The sequence below is a fragment of the Molossus molossus genome, unplaced genomic scaffold (genome assembly GCF_014108415.1).
Source record: "Molossus molossus isolate mMolMol1 unplaced genomic scaffold, mMolMol1.p scaffold_m16_p_20, whole genome shotgun sequence".
NCBI lineage: Eukaryota > Metazoa > Chordata > Mammalia > Chiroptera > Molossidae > Molossus > Molossus molossus.
Window position 1 is genome coordinate 24811089 of NW_023425356.1, and position 23034 is coordinate 24834122.

The 23034-nt window shown below is 41.1% G+C and overlaps 1 protein-coding gene across 2 annotated transcripts; it reads right to left on the reverse strand.

Annotated features, from left to right (window-relative positions):
* Positions 1-9938: 9938 nt before the first annotated feature.
* On the reverse strand, positions 9939-20686 carry RIT1 (Ras like without CAAX 1). Of its 2 annotated transcripts, none has more exons than XM_036272960.1 (6): positions 20368-20686; positions 19763-19910; positions 19532-19588; positions 14862-14935; positions 14443-14634; positions 9939-13069 (listed from the first exon to the last, which is right to left on the reverse strand). In XM_036272960.1, exons 2-6 carry the CDS (start codon positions 19866-19868, stop codon positions 12839-12841), a joined length of 660 nt encoding a protein of 219 aa, XP_036128853.1. In that variant the 5' UTR covers positions 19869-19910; positions 20368-20686; the 3' UTR covers positions 9939-12838. The 2 variants fall into 2 exon arrangements, with proteins under 2 accessions (XP_036128853.1, XP_036128854.1); XM_036272961.1 differs by lacking the exon at positions 20368-20686 and adding an exon at positions 19996-20232.
* Positions 20687-23034: the final 2348 nt, after the last annotated feature.

Below are 23034 nucleotides of genomic sequence, written 5' to 3' on the forward strand. Positions count from 1 at the left end.
TTTATTCTCACCCGAGGACACTTTTCCATTCATCCTCAGATAGAGCAGGAGGGAGAGAGGGAGGAAGAGAGAGAGAAAAACATTGACATGAGAGCAACACATCGATTGGTTGCCACCCACATGACCCCAACCAGGGCCAGGGACAAACTGCAACAGACGTACATGCCCTTAGCGGGAACCGAACCCAGGACTCTCTGATCCGTGGGCTGACACTCTAACCGCTGAGCCAAACTGGCCAGGGCTATAAAGTAACTTTTAAAATTAATTTTGGCTACTAGTAACAGGAAACCCAATTCAAAATGGCTTAAACATTAAGAAAATGTATTGGGCCCTGGCCGGTTTGGCTCAGCGGTTAGAGCGTCTAACCGCGGTCCAGAGAGACCCGGGTCCGGTTCCTGCTAAGGTCACGTACCTCGATTGCAGTTTGTCCCTGGCCCTGGTTGGGTCGTGCAGGTGGCAACCTCTCGATGCGTCCCTTTCATGTCAATGTTTCTCTCTTTCTCTTCCTCTCTCTCCCTCCCACTCTATCTGAACAAAAAACGAAAAAATGTTCTCGGGTGAAGATAAAAAAAAAAGAAAAGAAAATGTATTGGTTCACCTAACTGGAAGTTCAAAGGTGGGGGGCAGGCTTCAGAGCTGACTCTGGCAAAAGGTCACTGAAACTATCCGGGACCCAGGTTCTTTCTGATATTCAGTGTTAGCTTATCGCTAAGGCTTTTATGATGTTCATAGAACCACTTCTAGCGCTTCATGGTTCCTCATTCACTTCCAGGGGGAAAGAGAAAATGGCTCAGGACCTCTTCCAGAAAATAAGATGCCTCTAGCTATTCTTTCCTCTAATCTTGCTGGTTCAAAATGTGTCGTGTGGGTGTTTCTAAACTAATCACAGGCAAGAGGGGCGGGATTATCTTTAGGCTGTTTTAGGACTACTCTGGAACTGAGTATGGGAAATGGGTGGATTCTTGAATAAAATGTCATTTTCTTTGGAAGGAGGAATGGATTTGGGGTGGGCAACCAGCAACAAATACCACATCATATTCTGTGGGACATCTCACTCCAAGTATTCTTTCCTGTGATTTTACAACACATCGATTTTACCCTTGTCATCTCATAGCACACAAAAACTGATTTCTAAAATTCTGTAGCACACACAAAATATACTTTTTGCCAATCTGACAAAAAATAGCTATAATTTTGATTCATTCACATCTGACAGCTATTGTTGTATTGGCTATTATCATTTAAAAAAATTTTTTTAATTCATTTTAGAGAGAGAGGAAGTAAGAGGGAGAGCGAGAGAAACATTGATGACAGAGAACATTGATTGGCCGCCTCCTGCATGCCCCCCACTGGGGATTGGGCCCATAACCTGGGCACATGTCCTGACTGGGAATCGAACTGGTGACCTCTTGGTGCATGGGTCGACACTCAGCCACTGAGCTACACCGGCTGGACTGGCTATTGTCATTTTTCAATTTGACCATCTAAGGCAGCAGTTCTCAACCTGTGGGTCGCGACCCCTTTGGGGGTCGAATGACCCTTTCACAGGGGTCGCCTAAGACATAACAGTAGCAAAATTACAGTTATGAAGTAGCAATAAAAATAATTTTATGGTTGGGGGTCACCACAACATGAGGAACTGTATTAAAGGGTCGCAGCATTAGGAAGGTTGAGAACCACTGATCTAAGGGAAAAGAAGTTAGTGCCCCCAACTAAATAGTCAAGAACTACATGTTTTAAAAATTCTTGTGGCACACCAGTTGAAAATCGGTTACAGCAAACTCTCTAAGAAGAGTTGCCAGCCTACTAAATGCTTCACATATTGATTTTATCCATCCCCCATACCTTGTGGTTTGAAAAGGCAAACAGCCTAGTGCTTGGGGTTATATTTATTTATTTTTAAGAATAGTTTATTGATTTTTTCGAGAGAGAAGAAAGGAGAAGGAGAGAGAGAGAGAAACCTCGATGTGAGAGTGCAGTATCCATTGGCTGCCTCCTGCATGTCCTGACCAGAGATTGAGCCCAAAGTCTGGGCATGTGCCCTTGACCAGGAATGGAACCAGCAACTTCCTGGTGCACAGGATGATGTCCAACCCACTGAGCCACACTATCCAGGGCTGGACTCCTCTTTAAGTAATTTAAGAGCAACGTAAGTTTAGCCATAGGGCAAATTTTTAAGAAAGCTAAGAACATTATTACTATTTTTTTAAATCCTTACCTGAGGATATTTTATTTATTTATTTATTTATTTATTTTCCTCACCCAAGGACATTTTTGCATTTATCCTCAGATAGAGTGGGAGGGAGAAAGGAAGGAAGAGAGAGAGAAAAACATTAACATGAAAGAGACACATCGAGTGGTTGCCACCCACATGACCCTAACCAGGACCTGGGACAAATTGCAACGGAGGTACAAGCCGTTAGCGGTAACTGAACCCAGGACTCTCTGGTCCGTGGGCCGATGCTCTAACTGCTGAGCCAAACTGGCCAGGACAGAACATTATTATTAATCATTATAGCTTTTATAAGATAGTAAACTGGAGAGCATGCCAATTGCCTAATACTGTACTAGATTAAATACCACCTTCTGAGCACCTCTAAGAAATGCTCAAAACTCTGCTTGGTGTTCGAGAACAAACTCCCCAGGAATAGATGAGCTTGCGAACAGAAAAATCTAGATAAAAGCCTGGGAACTCATTAACTGCTTTTGTGTTCAAGCCTGGGAAGCTGGTAATTCACCTTAAAAGTTACATTAAACCTCAATCTAAATGAAAAGTTCTGACAGAACCATAAACAGTGACTCATTTTCTTTTTAATAATAGCAAAAATAGCTAACATGATTGAATGTTTACCAATACTGGGGACTGTTTTAAACACTTTATACATTTAAAACTCAGTTAGGCCCAGGCCGGTTTGGCTCAGCGGTTGTAGCATTGGCCTGTGGACCAGAGAGTCCCGGGTTCTGTTCCCGCTAAGGGCATGTACCAAAAAAAAAAAAAAAGAACAAATAAAACTTAGTTCCTGGCCAGTATGGCTCAGTGATTAGAACATTGGCCTGAGGACTGAAGAAGGGTCGTGGGTTCAATTCCAGTCAAGGGCACATACCTGAGTTGCAGTTTTGATCCTTGGCCCCAGTCCGGGTTGTGCAGGAGGCCACTAATTGATATGTCTCTCTCATGTCAATGTTTATTTCTCCCTCCCCCCTCCCTTCTATTCTGTCTAAAAATTAATGGAAAAATATCCTTGGGTGATGATTAACAAAACAAACCACAAACCAAAAATAAAACCCAGTTAGTCCTTCCAACAACCCTGTTGGATATATGCTATTATTCCCATTTAACCGGTGAGAAAACTGAAGTCCACAGTTCAAAGAACTTCCAAATTACACAGCACATAAGCAGTGGAGCCTGGATTGGCACTGTGGCAGTCTGACTCCAGAACCTGTATTTTTCTACCATCACTGCTGGACTGGTGGAGACTTCAAACAAAGACGTTAAAAGAGCCTAATAGGAACTAAGGCAAATTAGAATGTGCTCATGATCTTGACACCAATGTCCTCGAATGTTTTAGAGGGTCACCTGCAATAGTATGAAACTGGATATTTATATGATTTACATTCATTCACATCAAATTCCAAGTTAATGTTTAATTATTTTTTACCAAGCAGTTGAAATTGTGCCTTACCTGTCTCACTCTCCCACCATGCAATCCAAATCTCTTAATGAGATTTTGCACATTAGAATTAGAGGTGCTCAAAGAACAGAACTCAGTCTCCAAGAACAGTACGTTTGTTCTTATTCACTGTTAAATTCCCAATACTCAACACAATGCCTGGCATGCAGCAGGTACTCACCAAAGGTTTGCTGAATGAAGGCAGACAGGCAGGCAACAAAAGACTGGCTAGGAAGCAGACCTAAAGCAAACTCGAAAAGGCTTTGCCTCTTCTTACTTATTCAGAGTCAGAGTTGAAAAGAACTTTGGTCTAGAGTTCAGTTTTGTTTTTGTTATTTCTTTTTTGGTGGTGGTGGTGGTGGTGAGTGTATATATTAGTTACAATCAGACCCACATAGTCTCTTGGGAGTTTAAGGATAAGAAAAGAATGGCCACAAATTTTAGTGGGACTGTGTAAGTTATTTTTGTTAATAATTTTTGTGTGTGTGGTATGTGCCCCTAGCGGGAACCGAACCCGGGACTCTCTGGTCTGCAGGCCGATGCTCAACTGCTGAGCCAAACTGGCCAGGGCTGTTAATAATTTTTTAAAAAAATATTATTTCTTTATTGATTTTAGAGAGAGAGGAAAGGAGAGGGAGAGAGAAATAGAAACATCGATGAGAGAGAACATCGATTGGCCGCCTCCTGCATGCCCCACACTGGGGTTCGGGCCCACAACCTGGGCATGTGCCCTGACCAGGAATTGAACCAGCGACCTCTTGGTGCACTGGTCGACGCTCAACCACTGAGCCACACCAGCTGGGCTGTTAATAATTTTTTAAATCGATTTTGAGAGAAACATTGATTAGTTGTTTCACTTATTTATGCATTCATTGGTTGATTTTTGTGGGATCAAACCCACAACCTTGATGTATCAGGACAACACTCTAACCAACTGAACTACCCCAGCCAGGGACTGTGAGAGTTATTTCTGACTAAATTGATGTCCCTTCCCAGCCAGCAGATTTTATGTTGGGTTATACTGTAACTGAGCACATTATTTGCACTCACCTTCATGTACTATGAAGTTTCTCTGCCTCCACTCCATACCTACACACTCCTCTGCAAGGAAACTAAGGAAAACATCTGGTGGAGAATGTTTTGGGAGCTAAAGATTTTCTCCTGGCACAGAGAAAACTGTAATAAACTCTATCAATAACCAGCTCTGGGAAGGGCAGGAAATGACACAAGTCCCCACCCCAGCCACTTTTGTTAAAAAAAAAGTGGGTGACTTAATGATATGATCGTGTGTGCTGGGGAATGTACACACTGAGCCAAAAGCTGTTCAACAAGGATTTGGGGTTTGTTTTGTTTTGCTCTAAGCAAAGACTATTAGACAAGGCTGAAAATTTTCAGTAATTTTTTTTTTTTAATCCTCACTCGAGGACAGTTTTCCATTTTTTTTTTTTTTTTGGTTCAGATAGAGTGGGAAGGAGAGAGAGGAAGAGAGAGAGAGAAACATTGACATGAAAGGGACACATCGAGTGGCTTTCACCCTCATGACCAACCAGAGCCGGGGACAAACTGCAACCAAGGTATGTGCCCTTAGTGGGAACCAAACCCGGGTCTCTCTGGACTGCAGGCTGACGCTCTAACCCCTGAGCCAAACTGGCCAGGGCTGAAAATGTTCAGTAATTTTGTGTCAAGGCCAGCTCAAGTTTAACAGTTGATTGGAAATTTCAGAGTACCCTAAACATGAAGACCTACCAGTCCTTTGTTCAGTCCAACAATTTCCTTCATTACAGGGTATGAGGTTTTTTCTTGCTTGCCCTCAGTCAAACCCCTTGTTTCCTTACTTATGAATTATTAGAGCATGTTTCTTGTTGCTTATTCCCAGTTGCTCCCCATCCATCGCACCATTCTGTACAAATATATTCACTGAAATTTTCCACACCTGTTAACTACAACCTACCATTGCTTTACACAGTCCTCCAATGATCTTCCAAGATACTTCAAAGCAATCCAGCTCAGTGATTCTTAATCTAGGAATGGCTGCATGGCTGCTGTCATTTTTTTTTTTTTTAATCCTCATCTGAGGATATTTTTCCATTTATCTTCAGACAGAGTGTGAGGAAGAGAGGAGGGGAGAGAGGGAAAGAAACATCGATGTGAGAAAGACTCATCAATTGGCTGCCTCTCGTGCAACCCTGACCAGGGTAGGGGACCAAACCGCAATCCAGGTATGTGCCCTTGACTGGAATCAAATCCGCGACTCTTTGGTCCACAGGCCGATGCTCTAACCACTGAGTCAAACCCACCAGGGTGAGGCTGGAATACCTTTTAAAGCCAAGTGCTTGCCAAACTTAGAAATGACTCTATGTCTCACCCTTCTCAAGACTGAATTTGGAAAAGATGCAGCACTACCAATTATTTGTCAGGAGCTTACTAAAGTTATATGTATAAAAAAAAGTCTTTTACGAAAATAAGCAATAGCCCTGGCCACCGTGGCTCAGTGGCTGGAGCATTGGCCCGCACACTGAAGGGTCACAGGTTCCATTCCCCAGGGGCACATACCTAGGTTGCAGGTTCAATCCCCGGCCCAAGTTGGGGCTCATGCAGGAGGCAACCAATCTATGTGTCTCTCTCACATGCATTTCTTTCTCTCCTTCTCTCTCTCACTTCCACTCTCTAAAAAATCAATGGAAAAAATATCCTCGGGTGAGGATTAACACAAAAAGAAAATAAGTAAGTAATAAAGAGTAGGAATGAAGCTCTGGGGCTCTGGCCAAGTAGCTCAGTTGGTTAGAGCATCCTCCAGATACACCAAGGTTGCAGGTTCAGTCTCAGGACACATATAAGCAGCAACCAATGAATAAGTGGAACAACAAAATTGATGTTTCTCTAAAAAAAAAAAATATCACCCTGGCCAGTTTGGCTCAGCAGTTAGAGTGTCAGCCCGTGGTCCAGAGAGACCCGGGTTCAGTTCCCACTAAGGGCAAGTACCTTGGTTGCAGTTTGTCCCCAGCCCCAGTTGGGTTGTGTGGAAGGCCACTCGATGTGTCCCTTTCACATCAATGTTTCTCTCTCTGTCTCTCTTCCTCTCTCTCCCTCCCACTCTATCTGAACAAAAATGGAAAAATGTCCTCAGGCGAGGATTAAAAAAAAAAATCAATTAATAAAACTTTTAAACTAGGAATGAGGGGAAACTTCAGAAGTTACAGCTGTTTGACCTTCTCTATTATTCCATTCCAATTACCTTAATCTCTCCTCAATTTGCCTCTTAAAGAGTTAACTACTCTGGGGGGGGGGGGCAGGGGATAGGGAGGAGGGTGTCTGCAGTGGGGGAGGGGGTGGGAGAAACACCTGTAACAAAAATAAATAAATAATAATTTTAAAAAGAGCCCTGGCCAGTTTGGCTCAGCGGTTGGAGCGTCGGCCTGTGGACCAGAGAGTCCCAGGTTCGGTTCCCGCTAGGGGCACATACCAAAAAAAAAAAAAAAAGTCAACCACTTTGGCCCGCCAGGTGTGGTTCAGTTGGTTGAACGTTGTCCTCTGCACCAAGAGGTCACTAGTTTGATTCCCAGTCAGGGCACATGCCTGGATTGCAGGCTTGATTCCCAGTATGGGTCATGCAGGAGGCAGCTAATCAATGTTTCTATTCCTCCCTCTTCCTTCCTCTCAAAAAATCCCACAAAAAACAACAAAACCATATTTTTTAGAAAGTCAGTTACTCTGATCTGCCCCATCTATACTGATTTCTTCTCTGAATTCCTATAACATTCCCAGTTTGGGGCTCATAGCATACTACTTTAAAATTGATCTTTAGTTGTTTTTTACACACAAATTTTATCAAAGTTCAAAAGCAGGGCTATTTTATATTGCTTTGAATCCCTCACAGCTTTTTTTTTTTTTTTAAGTTTCGACACAGGAAAACAATCACAAAAGGAAGCATTTATTTGAGGCTTCACATGAAATCATTCAAATAAAATTTGTATAAATACAAATCCACACAGAATCATAACAGATAGCAAAAGGCAAAGAAAAAAAACTAGCCCAGCCCTGGCTGGTTTGGCTCAGCGGTTCGAGTGTCAGCCTGCAGACCAGAGAGGCCTGGGTTCGGTTCCTGCTAAGGGCACGTATCTCAGTTGCAGTTTGTCCCTGGCCTGGTTGGGGTCGTGTGGGTGGCAACCACTTGATGTGTCTCTCTCACAATGATGCTTTTCTCTCTCTTCCTCCCTCTCTCCTTCCCGCTCTAAGATAAATGCGGGGCGGGGTGTGGGGTGTGGATGTCCTCGGATGAGGATGAAAAAAAATACTAGCTCAGCTGGTGTGGCTCAGTGGTCGAGCATCAACCCATGCATCAAGAGGTTGCTGGTTTGATTCCTGGTCAGGGCACATGCCCCCGGGTTTCGGGCTCGATCCCCAGCTGGGATGTGTACAGGAGGCAGCCGATCTATGTTTCTATCTCTCTCTCTCCCTCTCCATTTCTCTCTTTAAAATCAATATAAACAGCCTTGGCCGGTTTGGCTCAGCGGTTAGAGCATCAGCCTGCAGTCCAGAGACTGGGTTCCCGCTAAGGGCATGTACCTCGGTTGCAGTTTGTCCCCGACCCTGGTTGGGTTGTGCGGGTGGCAGCCACTTGATGTGTCCCTTTCACATTGATGTTTCTCTCTCTCTCTCTCTCTTCCTCTCCCTCTCTCTCCCCACCACTCTATCTGAACAAAAAAAAAAGGAAAAATGTCCTCGGGTGAGGATAAAAAAAAAAAAAGAAAAAGAAAAGAAATAAAATCAATAAAAACAGCCCTGGCTGGTTTGGCTCAGCGGTTAGAGCATCGGCCTGTGGACCAATGAGTTGCGGGTTTGATTCGGGTCAAGAGCATGTACCTTGGTTGCGGTTTGTCCCCGGCCCTGGATCGGTCGTGAGGGAGGCAGCCAGTTGATATGTCTCTCTCACATCGATGTTTCTCTCTTCCCTTCCCTCCCACTCAATCTGGTGATAAATAGAAAAAATATCTTCAGGTGAGGATTAAAAAATAAAAAAAATAAAGTCTTTAATAAAAACATTAAAAATAAAAATTGGCTATATACAATTGGACACAATTGCGTCTTGTACACTAGAAAGTCTTTTACAAAATAACCAACGGAAGACCAATCTTCAATGTCACTCTGCAAGATGGGTTACTTTAGCAATCTCCTTTAGAAATCCTCCTTTAGTATAGCTGATAACTGTTCTGGTGATTGCCACCCCCTTGAGAAGCCTTGCAGTAAGTGCTCTGTTGGCCTTGGCCACGATCCCTACTACCATCTCTTTCTCCTTTTCGTTGTTGATACTGCCTATATACCTCTTTGACTTGGGCAACTTTGATTTCATTCTTCTCAGAACCAATTTGATGATACCTGCTTTCAACAATTTCTTTACTGGCTCCTCGTCTGTATATGTGATAAAACAAAAACCTCTTCTTTCATTTGCTTAATAGGAAGTTCAATATTTTCAGTTTCTCCAAAGGCTCCAAAATATTGTTTTTCAGAAATATCTGGGCTCAATCCACTACAAAGATCTTTTGGGGGAGTTCCTTCCCTTTTAAAGATTCAGCCCTGAGAATCGAACCAGCAACCTTTTGGTGCATGGGTCGACATTCAACCACACCGGCCAGGCTGCAGCTGGATTTAAAATGACAGCAGAAGAGGCCTCACCACTCTTAAAACAATGCTTAGAGCACAGACGTTCATACATAGTCTGACTGTAATCCCATTGCCTTTCCCAACAGACCTTACATTAGAAAATGGAATGTCCTGCCTCCATTACCCATCTCAATAGTAAATGACATTGACGGTTACTGACCCACTCACTAAATGTTAAATAAAACACAAAAATACTTTCCTTTAAAGTCCAAACAAGTCCTCTCTGCCAACACTGATGCCCCTTTAGAGTAGTGAAGATAAAAGCAATGACCTTCACATAAAAATTTATTCCTTGTTCTCTCACATTTAATATACATACTTGAAACTTGACGCCTTGATCAGACGGCAAAGTTGCTATCATTTTCAATGTGTTTTTCCTTTCTCCCCATCCAAGAGGTCCTCTGAATGAAGGAGCATTCTCTGGTATGCTCCCTAGCACTTGACACAGGTGTTCTGTACTTGGTGAGCACTAAAACATTTTTTTAATCAATAATTTCCAGAATATAAAAATCTCATGGCATTAAATTTTTTTCTTGAAATGACTCTTTGCAATGATTCCAAACATTTCTACCCACACATAGGTAAGTAAAACAAAAGCCCAACAAATTGTTTACAAGTTTTGTATTGTGTCATATCATACAAACTGTCTTCATATACAAGGGCATACATGAAAAATGTCTTTCCCTTCTCCTCCCCAAACATCACAGTAGATCAATTCTTGCTAATATATCATGAAGTTAAAATATATATCCCTTTCTAGATTCTAAATAGCTAATTCTAGACACTAACTTCTAAGTTTTGTAATTTACCAATCTGGTATGGACATGAATAGTTCCAGTGCTTTGCAACTTGTCCCTGAATTTTCTTCTCTTCAAAGTTCCAGGCAGTAATTGATTTTAATGCCTCTAAATTGGATAAAGCTGACTACTTAGAGCTTATAAATTACATACACTATAGGATCACGGATGAGAGATATGACATATACATATGATATCCCTCAAACTATTGAGCACCATGAAGAGAATTCTCAATACTAACTGATGGGCTAATTAATCCAACAATCAAATACATGACAGTGATAGTCTTTTCTTTTTGAGAGTATGTTTAGTAAAGCTGGGGACAGTGAATTGAGGAAGGGCTTAGGGTAGAAGAAGCAACAGGAGAAGCCTAGGTGGGGCTGCTTTGTCTCTCTAGAGATAATACAGGAAAGAAGTTAAGCCAAGGCAGGGCTGTTGTTGGCTCACTGGGAAGTAGAAGTCACAGTGACAGAAGTGAGCCAAGGAGGAGCTGCTGTTGGCTTAACAAAAAGTCAGAGAAAAGGGGGCCTTGGAGACAGGTTTGGGGATTAGCAAGTCTCAGGGACCCTTAGAGTTTAGGAGATGCACGCCTGAGAGGTAAGAAAGGTGTGGGCGTGCTCCTGAGAGGGAAAGCCCTGACAATGAGTCTTAAAAACATTGTTATTTTTCTTACATACAACTAAATTCCCTCCTGTCTTACAGATCTTTCTTTCTGGCAGTGTTCTCTGCTACACTGTCTATCCCAAATAATTATATAGCTGTCAACTTCTTGGTTGATGCTAAAAAACAGTTTCCTAGGTCATTAGTAATGAGAGCTTAAGGCATTAAAGTGTGGTGAAATACTGTTAAAACAGAATTGCACTGTATTTATTTATTTTCTACCTTCATGCTTCTCCATGAACCATGCTATGGTTCCTATAAAACTGTCCTGGAAAATTCAAATTCTGTCTTTTACTTCTGAATGGCTTGAGTACCATAAAACATGACTTACTTGGTAGCAAAAACATTTCCAAGAGTTGCAAAAGGAACCACTAGTCAGCTAAAAAAGTTATAACCATCATATTTCTTTAAACTTGGAACACACAGCATTGATTATAAGGAAAAATATAACCCTGTCTTTCTGCCTGTAATAAAAAAGGACATAGTAAGCTGAGCTGTGTGCTTTTCAAGAGGCACTACATAAAGCCCTGTTCTTAAGAGTTTGAAGTGGACAAGAACACTGCTTCAGTTATATGTAATGTTCAATATATGCTACATTAGTTTTGCACTTAATCTCCACACATAACCAATCCAGTATCAAAATAATCCTGCCCTGGCCTGTTTGGCTCAGCAGCTGGGGCGTTGGCCTGCGGACCAGAGAGTCCCGGGTTCAGTTCTCGCTAGGGGCATGTACCAAAAAAAAAAAAAAATCATCATCATCCTGATTCTAAAAGATAATTCCACCAATACCAAAAGCTGTTTCTTCCCAGGACAATAGATTATCAAAGTGGTATTCTCTTAAGCTAAACTTTGTCAAGGCTCAGACATCCTGAGGTGAACTTAGCAAAGTCCTTATAAAGAAATCTTTAATAAGAAACTCAACCTATGGAAATTTTAAAGCTTCAAGACTGGCTCATTATACAGAAATACCACAGGCTTTCTTGGAGCACTAAGTCTAGTGATTGTCAATGTCAAGGAGGCACACATACAACTTTACTCAAACTCCTGATGTCTCTTCTGTATGGAAAGTGCAGTCAGTCTGACAAGGGGCCTAAAAACATTTGCCAGGCCCAACTTTTCCAAAGAGCATAGGGAAGCTAAGGGAAAGTACTAGCAAACAGTTAATGTAAATGTATTGGTAAGTGCATCTCTGGGGGAAAAATAAAGCTCTACAAGGCAATGGCTGCCCCAACTAAGGATTTAGATTAAACAAGTTTAGTAATTCAGTAATGGTTCCCAAAGTGTTCACCCCTTTGAACGTAAAGTCTGAACCCTGTAAGAAAGAGTAAAAGAATCTTATAGGAGAACCCTTCATTACATTTTATATGCTTCTGTTTGTTCTCATCCATCCCAATACATTTCTTAGAAAAGCCAGGTGCATACTGGGAACAATGTTCTGACCCTACCCTTTTTCTAGCCAAGTTCCTGTAAACATGGCCTGATTTCTCCAAATATCATCACTCCCTAATCTGCAACGGAGTCAGTCCCACAACTACTGGCTGAACTTCACTGATATCTTTAGCACTGGTTTCCCTATACGATTTTTGTTCTGTCTCCAGGAAGCACAGTGTGAATAGAAAAGACTGAGGTCCTTCACTAGGACAGTCCCAGGAAACTGAAGTTCAAAGATAACGTGGAGTAGTGCATGGCAAAAAAAAGTCCTCTTATGAGGTTAGTCAAACACAAATGGTATACATATTCCCCTGGGTATAAACACTTTACATCAATTAATTAATATGAGCAACAGAACCCAAAACTATGGTAGATCAAATTCTAATGTGACAATTTAAAAGCAGACAGTGCTCCACTGGGTTAACAGATCAGAATTAGCTAAGAGACAACATATTAAATACCACATCATTGAAAACTCGTAGTAGGCATGTCCCCTCCATCAGTTACTTTTAAAACAACGGTCATAACAGGAGAAAGAGCAAGCACCGTGCTCACTAATGCAGGTTACTGGACAGCTTTGATTAAGCACTGCAGTTCATACATAAACACTTCATAACTTCAAGTTACTGAATCTTTCTTCTTCCGGAATGGTGATTTTAGCCTCTTCCATACACTGTTTTTGGGTTTAGACTTTTTCTCCATGGCCAGTACTGCCTCCTTTTCTTTCCTACGTATCTCCCGGACAAGGGCATGGAATACGTCATCAATGTAGTAGCGGTATGCAGCAGATGTCTCAAAAAAGGGACAGCTGAATTCTCGGGACAAAGCCAATCCTTCTTCCTTGGTGACCTTTAAAAATGTAAACAGAGAAAATGTATAGTGGTACCGGTGGAAAACAATGACAAGTACCCAAAAAAATGAAGGGCTACCTTAATAGAAAAACAGCTTCTCAACTATGGAGGTGTTCAAGCAGAGTGCAGTGATTTCTGTAATGCTGAGAGGCTGAATTACATGAGTTCTAAGAGTCCTCCTGCCTTCAAATTATGTGGATCTGTTTCTACTCTATTTTATTTATTTTTTTAAATAAATATACTCACAAGGTTGTGAACCCATTACCATATTGTAATTTTATTTATTTATTTATTTACTTTTTATCCTCACCTGAGGACATTTTTCCATTTTTTGTTCAGATAGAGTGGGAGGGAGAGAGAGGAAAAGAGAGAGAGAGAGAAACATTGACGTGAAAGGGACACATCCAGTGGCTGCCACCTGCACGACCAACCAGGGCCAGAGACAAACTGCAACTGAGGTATGCACCCTTAGCGGGAACTGAACCCAGGTCTCTCTGGACCATAGGCTGACACTCTAACCGCTGAGCCAAACTGGCCAGGGCTCTACACTATTTTAAAGATAACTTTTTGGAACAGGGAACAGTTATGGATATCAAATACGCAATCTTCATTTTCTTCATAGTTTTCAATTTAAGAAAGTAAGACATGAGACAAACAGATGTATACTTAAACTATAATACTGAAAACTGTAAGGAACCCAAAATTGATATATCCAATTATAGATATACCATAATTTCTCCTAGTTTTGGATAGACTTTTTTCTAATTTTTTGCTACCATAAATAGCCTGGCAATAAACATTTTATATGTAAAGCCATGAACAGACTTTACAAAGTCAAACTACTTCCAAAAATGTGTACCATTCATTGCTTCCACTAGTATCATGAGTGTGTCTGTTTCACCACACCTTCAGAAACTTGACACCAAATAGCAAAATTTTAAACATCACTGCTAACTTGAAAGGTATTACTTATTCTAAAATCCTCTATAATTTCTCTTATTCTCCCCTTCCAGGGCTCATAATCTTCACCATCAGGAAGTATATCTTAAAGTCTAATTTAAGTTTCTCCTGATGCAACATAAACAGATTTATTTCTGATGTTTTAGAAATTCAACATTTCATGATCCTTCACTTAATGCATATTCTGGGTGTCATCTGATTACTATCCTGTAGATTGTGTCCTATAAACTAATTCCTAAAATCCATATTTTTATCCCATATAATAGCAAATTAGTATATATCAGAAAATTTTCAAGGTTAGGGAGAAGCTGATTTTGAATTTTTACTTTCAGACAAAGAAATCTATAAACAGAAAAACAAAAATGACTAATCCCACTAGATTACAGACATCATTTTCAACTCTATCCTCACCTGTCTTAGCTGCTTTAGATCAGACTTGTTTCCTACAAGAACCACAGGTGTATCATCAGTCCGTCGAACTCGATAAATAAGCTGTTTAAACTCCCGAACTTCATGAAAACTTCGACGATCGGTGATAGAGTAGCAGATGATAAACCCTTCTCCTGCCCTCATATACTGATCTCGCATGGCTGTAAACTCTGCCTAGAGGGAAACAAGGGTCATTAATGTACTGATGCAAATTAGAACTACATATGTATTAGCTATTTATTTCAGATTAAAGAAGAGATATGTCAATTACCTGCTATCCTGAGTCAGAGTGCATGAAAAATTAAAAGACATGAACTAGTGATAGTCTCTGTATAAGCCTTCCCACTTCCCTTTACTAGAGTAAAAAAAGTCTTTATTCATAGCATTCTGGGATTTGATACCTGTCCAGCCGTATCCAAAATGTCCAGATTGGCAGGCTCATCATCAATACGGATCCGAATTTTATAAGCATCTTCTACAGGAAGGAAAAAAGATGAACTATGAACCCATAAATGCAGGAATATACAATCCTATTTAAAATCCACCTAGCGGAAAAGCAGATTCCATAAATTCTTTAATTGCCCACACTTTTTCCGGAAGTATGCTAAATCCATTGAGATACATAAATTAAGTCTTCAATTAAGTATTTTTTTCCACTTAAACAATGATATATTTTATTCATAGCTTAAGTTTATAAGACTTCCCTTACAATTCTAAGCTAAAAAGATTCTGAGATTACTATTATTTTTTGATATGTTTTTATTGATTTTAGAGGGAGAGAGAGAGAGAAATACTGACATATCAGCTGCCTCCCATAAGCACTCTGACCAGGGATCAAACCCAAAACCTGGGTACGTGCCCTGACCAGGAACTGAACTGATGACATCTTGGTGTACAGGATGACGCTCAAACAACTGAACCACACCTAGGCCAGTCCTGGCCAGCGTGGCTCAATGGTTCCTGGTCAAGGGCACGTACCTGGGTTGTAAGTTTGATCCCTGGCCCCAGTCAAAGTGCATGCAGGAGGTAACTGATTAATGTATCTCTCTCACATACATGTTTCTCTCTCTCTCTCCCCTTTCCTCCCTTCCACTCTCTCTAAATATCAATGAAAAAATATATTCTCAGGTAAGGATTAACAACAACAACAGCAACAACAAAATAAATAAATAAGAAGAAATATTAGGCCAAAAAGTAACTTTACCACTTGTTAAACAGGTATTAATGCCAGGCATTATACTAAGTAATTTAAATACATTAACTCATTCAATAATAATCCAATGAGGTATTATTATCTTCATTTTACAGATTAAAAAAATTAAACTCTAGCCCGGCTGGTATGGCTCAGTGGACTGGGCATCATCCTCCGCACCAAGAGGTTGCCGGTTCGATTCCAGGTTAGGCACATGCCTGGGTTGTGGGCTTCATTCCCAGTGTAGGGCATGCATAGGGCAACCTATCAATGTTTCTCTCTCATCAATATTTCTCTCTCTCTCCCTCTCCCTCTAAATATCAATAAAAACATATTTAAAAAACTAAACTCTAAAATTTAAACCTCCCCATATTATACAGTTAATTAATGATATAGCCAGAAAACCTAGGGCTGCTTGACTCAAAAGCCATACACTCGCCCTGGCCGGTTTGGTTCAGCAGTTAGAGTGCCGGCCTGTGGTCCAGAGAGACCCGGTTTGGTTCCTGCTGGGGACATGTACCTCAGTTGCAGTTTGTCCCCAGCCCTGGTTGGGTCTTGCGGGTGGCAGCCACTCCATATGTCTCTTTTGCATCAGTGTTTCTCTCTTTCTCTTCTTCTCTCTCCCTCCCACTCTATCTGAACAAAAAACAAAAAGGTGTCCTCGGGTGAGGATTTAAAAAAAAAAAAGCCATACACTCAATCATATGCTATAGTTTCTCCTCACTTTAATACTATAGAACAGGGAAAATAACTTATTTTACTATTTTCTAAATAATCCATAGTCATAATTTCTCCTATATGAAAGCAAATTTTTTTTAACAATTTTTTTTTCTTTTTTGATTTCAGAAAGAGAGGAAGGGAGAGAGAAATAGAAACATTGATGAGACAGAACATCAATTGGCCGTCTCCTGCATGCCCCCCACTGGGGATCAGACCCACAACCTGGGCATGTGCCCTGACTGAGAATCGAACCGGCGATCTTTTGGTGCATGGGTTGACTCTCAACCACTGAGCCACACCAGCCGGGCAGAAAGCAAATTTCTTTACGTATATTATTATAGTAAGCTTGGAAAATAAAGGAAAGTAAAAAAGAAGACCAAAAAACCACTCAATATGTCCATCATTCAAACAATTGCTGTTTACATCCTGATGTATTTTCTTTTTCTTTTTTTTTTTATCCTCAACTGAGAACATTTTTCCATTTTTGTTCAGATAGAGTGGGAAGGAGAGAAAGAGCGAGCGAGAGAGAAACATCGACATGAAAGGGACACATCGAGTGGCTGCCTCCTACACGACCGCAACCAGGGCTGGAGACAAACTGCAACCAAGGCACGTGCCCTTAGCAGTAACCGAACCCGGGTCTCTCTGGACCATAGGCCGACGCTCTAACCGCTGAGCCAAACCTGCCAGGGCCCTGATGTGTTTTCTTATATAAATTTTTCTTGAACCCCTGCTTTTCACTCTTCCTCAAAGGTGAAGAGCCCACTAAATCAATGCTCCTCAAACTACAGATCACGATCCATTAGGATTAATGAGTTGTGAATGAAATTAATGAGTTGAAATCATCATTTAAAAATAAATAAGCAGAGCCCGACTGGTGTGGCTCAGTGGTTGAGCATCAACCCATGCACGAAGAGGTCACTGGTTTGATTCCTAGTCAGGGCACATGCCCAGGTTGTGGGCCCCTCCCCAGTGGGGGACATGCAGGAGGTGGCCAATTAATGTCTCTATCTCTCTCTAAAAATCAATAAAGAAAAAAAATTTAATAAAATAAATAAATAAGCAGAAACCTTAAATAAAAGAGAAACTATCAGAGTATACCACATATAGTGAGGTAAATACAGTTTCATGATAATTTTAATTACATGTGCATATGTGTACACACACACACATACTTAATATGTATACTATAAACTTTTTCTTCTTAGAGTTAGCAGCCAAAGTTTAAAACAAAATGTACTGAATTATAAACTGAATGGGAACAAATACCATATCCTTTTGTTCACCACTCTACCTCCAGGGTCTACCACAGTGCTTGGGACATAGTAGGAATTCAAGTGACATAAGTATCTGCTGGTGAGCCAGTTAATATTGTCAGGATAGTAGCTGACTGAAAAAAAAAAATCAATGAAAAAAAATATATATATTTGGAATTCTAAGTAAATTATCCCAGGCCCTAATTTGGTTTTATCTTAGAATTTTCAGAGTTTGAATCCCCTGTCCTAAAGTCAATATATTACATGAAAAAGCAAGCACTGTTTCTATTTTTCCCCAATCCATGTATTTACTATATGAAACAATCAAAGATGGGTTAGCACAGACACTCATTGGTTTTGTGAAAAACAGCAGAGGCCTGACTCGATGAAAATCCTTCCTAGAGACCCAGGACCATGACAGTATAACATCCTGAAAATAGCCCTGGCCGGTTTGGCTCAGCAGTTAGAGCATCAGCCTGCGGTCCAGAGAGACCCAGGTTCGGTTCCCGCCAGGGGCAGGTACCTCGAGTGCAGTTTGTCCCTGGCCCCTGGTTGGGTCGTGTGGGTGGCAACCACTCGATGTGTCCCTTTCATGTTGATGTTTCTCTCTCTCTCTCCCTCCCACTCTATCTGAACAAAATATCGAAAAATGTCCTCAGGTGAGGATTAAGAAAAAAAAATCCTGAAAATACCAGTAGTATGACAGACCTATGCTCTCCCCTACCACCACCCCTTTTATCCTGAGACATAACTCCTTAGAATCAAACCTGCTTCCTTATAGTATAGGAATGACAGTAATATTCTTAGTCATTGTCAAGAAAAGCATTTTGTGTGTGTGTGTGTGTTTTATCCTCACTGGAGGACATTTTTCCATTTTTTGTTCAGGTAGAGCGGGAGGGAGAAAGAGGAACAGAGAGAGAGAGAGAAACATCAACGTGAAGGGGACACATCGAGTGGTTGCCACCCACACGACCAACCAGGGCTGAGGACAAACTGCAACCAAGGTACGCGCCCTTAGCGGGAACCAAATCTGGGTCTCTCTGGACCACAGGCAGACGCTCTAACCTCTGAGCCAAACCGGTCAGGGCGAGAAAAGCATTTTTTTTAAAGATAAAATTAAGTTACTTTAAAAAAACATTTTTTTTTTTTTAGTGATTTTAGAGAGAGAGAGAGATAGAAATATCAATGAGAGAGAACATCAATTGGCTGTCTCCTGCATGCCCCCACTGGGGATTTGGCCCACAACCAGGACATGTGCCCTGACCGGGAATCAAACTGGTGACCTATTGGTGCATGAGTCGATGCTCAACCACTGAGCCACACCAGCTGGGCAAAATTAAGTTATTTTTTAATCTAATAGCATTTTGCCAATAATAGAGCATTAAGGATTATAAGAAACATGAAGGAAGACCTTTCTATTTAATGAACTTGAGCTATAAGGAAGTGAACGAAGTGCCTTTGAGTGGAAGTCCAGGCTCTACCTATCTGGCTTATAAGAGTTTAGCAGGCTGGCTCTACTTGTTTTTCTGCTTCCTTTTGTGGAAGTTCAAACCAGCTGACTCATAGTTAGAGTCAGTCTCAAGTCAGACCCTTAGATAAGTGACAGCAAAAGGTTTCTGTTAAGTGGCCTTTAAACTTTTCCTTTAACCATAAAAATATGACAAAGAAAGTGTCCCATTAATGTTCAATAAAAGAGACCAAAGATGGCTTATGTCCAAATAGAGTTAAAGGAGGGAGAAAAAAATCCATTTGCTGATCAACTGCTCTGTTCCTCTTGTTAAATAAATCTGAATTAGACACCAAAAAAGAGCTCAAAATATAAATGCTTAAAAACCATTTTAAAAATTGACATCAAAACACTTTTATGGGTCTATTTAGAAACCTAAGTGACGATCTGACTTACCGATGGTGGGGTCATGATCTTCTGGGAATCGGTGGCTGATGAACTGCATGGTCATGGCTTCAAAACAAGAAATGAAAGTTAAAATCCACATAAAGGTGACTGACTGACCCACAGAAAGAATTGTAAGTGTCAACACTGCATGATAACTACTCTCCTATCTAGTCTGAGTGAAGATCATTTAAGAAATTTTCATCCTTAGTTCTTATAGAATGGAAGAAAAATGTCACTTACCACTCTTCCCTACACCACCAGCACCCAGCATCACTAATTTGTATTCCCTTGAGAGCCCTGCAGAGCTGCTACAGCAGCTACCAACTGGGCGAGTTCCAGAATCCATTGTCTTCTTGGAGACTCCTGGGCTGTCTCAAGGAAAGGGCACCTACAAAAAAAGGAGAAAATATTTAATCCAGCCTGGCGACACCACCAGGGCAGTTCCAGTCAGTGTCCTGCCTTGCCATACATACTCTGGCCCATCACTCCTGCTCCCTGCTGGAGTGTTCTGGCGGCCCTAGGAAACCCCACATCCTCACGTTCCCTCCAGGACAGATCGGTCCCATGACACATCACAGGCTTTCCAAGAGAATAATAAAAGACACAAAAGAATTTAGAATTTCTTTCCAGACAGAAGAGAGGAGGAGCTGAGTGCTAAAGTCGAGGTTTAAGGACCAAAGACAGACACAGTGCGGCTCAGGCCACAGGGGTCCTCTCTCACCCGCCTGCCCTCCCCAGGTCCAGCACCCTCCCTTCTTCTCGGGGGCAGCGCCCCTCCCCCAGCGGCTGCCCTGCCGCCATCATGTCCCCCACCCTTCCTACATGAGGAACCCAAATGTTCCTACCTTCAGGACGTGAAGGCCACGACAGGTCCTGGGTAGGACCGATCACCCTTCCCTCTTCCTCCGCGGGCAGGGACACTCCAGCACTGACCTGTGACCCCTCCTGTAGCCGGGGAAGATGGCGCCACGGGCGAGAGGGCGGAGCTGCTCAGTGACGCACAGACCAGCCCAGCCCCCTCCGGGGAGGGACAAGTCCCCTCCAGGTCCTCTAACCAGTTCCTGCAACTCACCACTACCGGGCTTCTGGTAGAGTATCACACTCCAAGTATATACATACAAACATGTTAAAACAATTATCTACACAAGTCAAAAAGGAGGATTTCCAACTTTTCTCATCTCATGGTACACAAAATTACTAAAATTATGTGGCACACCAAAAACTATTTTTGCTGATCTGATAAAATAGGTATTCCTTTTTATTCATTCATAACAGATGGCTATTGTTGTTGGATGTTATTTGACAATCTAAGGTCAGTGCTTCTGACTAGTCAGTATTGCAAATTTTTAAAATTCTCGTTAACACACTAGTTGAAAATCGTTCTAGTTAACCAGAGTTCTGTATTTTTTTTTTTTATTGATTTCAGAGAGAGGTAAACATAGATTTGTTGTTCCACTTATTTATGCATTCACTGGTTGATTCTTCTATGTGCTCTGACTGGACATTGAACACACAACCATGGTGTTATCTGGATGAAATTCTAACCAACTGAGCTACCCAGCCAGGGCTGGAGCTCAGTATTTTAAACATTTGTAAATTAAACCTATTAAAATAATTTTTGTTTTGTTGTAAACAAATGAACTACCCTCCAACAGGAAACCAAATTTGAATTTTCAAGTGGCCTGGAATTAAATATGGAAATAAATGAAGACCTCATCACTATATTCCCCAAATGTGTAAGTACTAGAAGGAACTTTACAGTGGTAAATCTTGTTGAAACTTCTGCCTACCCTACTTCCTTTTTGAGAGTTTGTTTCCAAGAATAATGTGCATTTCCTTTAAAAGTGTTTCATTCACTCAGTTCCTTTAACCATGTTTTACCTCTTGGTGCGTGGGTCTATGCTCAACCACTGAGCCATACTGGCTGGGCCCCTTTAGCCATGTTTAATAAAGAAAGGCTAAAACATAAAAATGGGCCCTGGCTGGTTTGGCTCAAAGGTTAAAGCACCGGCCTGTGGACCAAAAAGTCCCGGGTTCGGTTCTGGCTAAGGACATGTACCTCAATTACAGTTTGTCCCAAGCCCCAGTTGGGGTTGTGTGGGAGGCAACAAATTGATGTCTCTCTCTCACATGATGTTTCTCTCTCTCCTTCTCTTCCCTCTTCTCTCCCTCCCACTCTATCTGAAAATAAATGGAAAATATCCTCAGTAAGGATTAAAAAACAAAATAAAACAGAAAACATTCAGCATAATAGTTCTTTACATTTTCATCTGAACTTCTAAGGGTTTATTTTGGAAAGTCATAAAACTCATAGAACTGTATGCAAACTTTTGGGTCCATGTATTTTTCTGATAGGGTTAGAATGTCATTTTTCTATGAGTAAAAAAGTTGATGAATTTTAGTGTATGGGTGGGTTGTGGAATAAAGAACAGAGAAAACCACACACAGAATATTTATACATTTATTTATAATGACATTATGGTCTAAATATTTACAACATATAGGAAACCAGAGGATAAGTTTGTACAAAGCCAGCCTGCAAAGTATTCAAATGTGCAAAAACGACAGTTCAGTATCTCAAACTACTGATTCAGCAGACTAGCTCCTTCACTTTCACACATCAATATTTGATACAAAAAAGTTCTTTTGGCAAAACCTGTAATGCCAAGAAAAAGGACAAGTTGCAATTTCAGTCATTAAGTCCGCCATCCTATTGCGAGCAGTCGAATCTCTCTATTTTAGCTGCAACCAGTTCTGAGAGAGACAGACCACTGTTTCATTTCTATGATAAATTCTGACCAGCTTTTTGATCAAGTAGTTTTCTCTGACCCAGTTGAAGACAAGAGCTTAGAAGAGCAATAAAAACAGCAATGGCTATCTGAGACAGTGTGCTTGAAGGTGCCAGTTTTGGATTATCCCCTCAAAAAGACACAATGAATAAAGTAACTTCATTTTCCTACCCAGGATCCAGCTATACCTGACAATTTTAAATTAGTAAAACCGCACTTTCCAAAACAGAAAGAATCCAAAAATGGAATAGGGATGAGGAATTTGTAGATTCAGTACTGAAAGGAAAGCATGGTCTTAAAATCATTTCCCCACTAATAAATAGTAAGGCTTGGTTTGTAACAAGGTATTATCAAAACTAACCAAACAGTAGTAAAATACAAATAAACCTGCCTACGTCATAATAGTGACTATTCATTTGGAAAGGCCAGACCAGGTCAAATGTATACTGGAATGACCCTACTGGGATGCTGTGTTGAACAGCATATTTCACAGAGTGTTTAAAAAAAGCTTCTGAGACAAACTTGTGATCCTAAGTACACTTTAACAGATGCTATGCCACTGGAAAAAGAAAAGGATATCTTAAAAAGAATAAAACCCTTTTAAGAAAGGGGACACTGCACCTCTAACTTCTGCAAAGGTCCACGATGGTTCCAAGTACAGGCCAAAGTCTTGTTAAATCAAATGCATGCATTATTGCTAAAGAGTCACCAAGGGTCAAAACT

Excerpts from the sequence above, each read along its gene's own strand:
- RIT1 (XM_036272960.1), bottom strand. The coding sequence starts at position 19,868 with ATGGATTCTGGAACTCGCCCAGTTGGTAGCTGCTGTAGCAGCTCTGCA. Across the intron at positions 14,936-19,531 it reads AGATCATGACCCCACCATCG|AAGATGCTTATAAAATTCGG; the intron begins GTAAGTCAGATC and ends TCCTTCCTGTAG. Across the intron at positions 14,635-14,861 it reads TTTTGGATACGGCTGGACAG|GCAGAGTTTACAGCCATGCG; the intron begins GTATCAAATCCC and ends GTTTCCCTCTAG.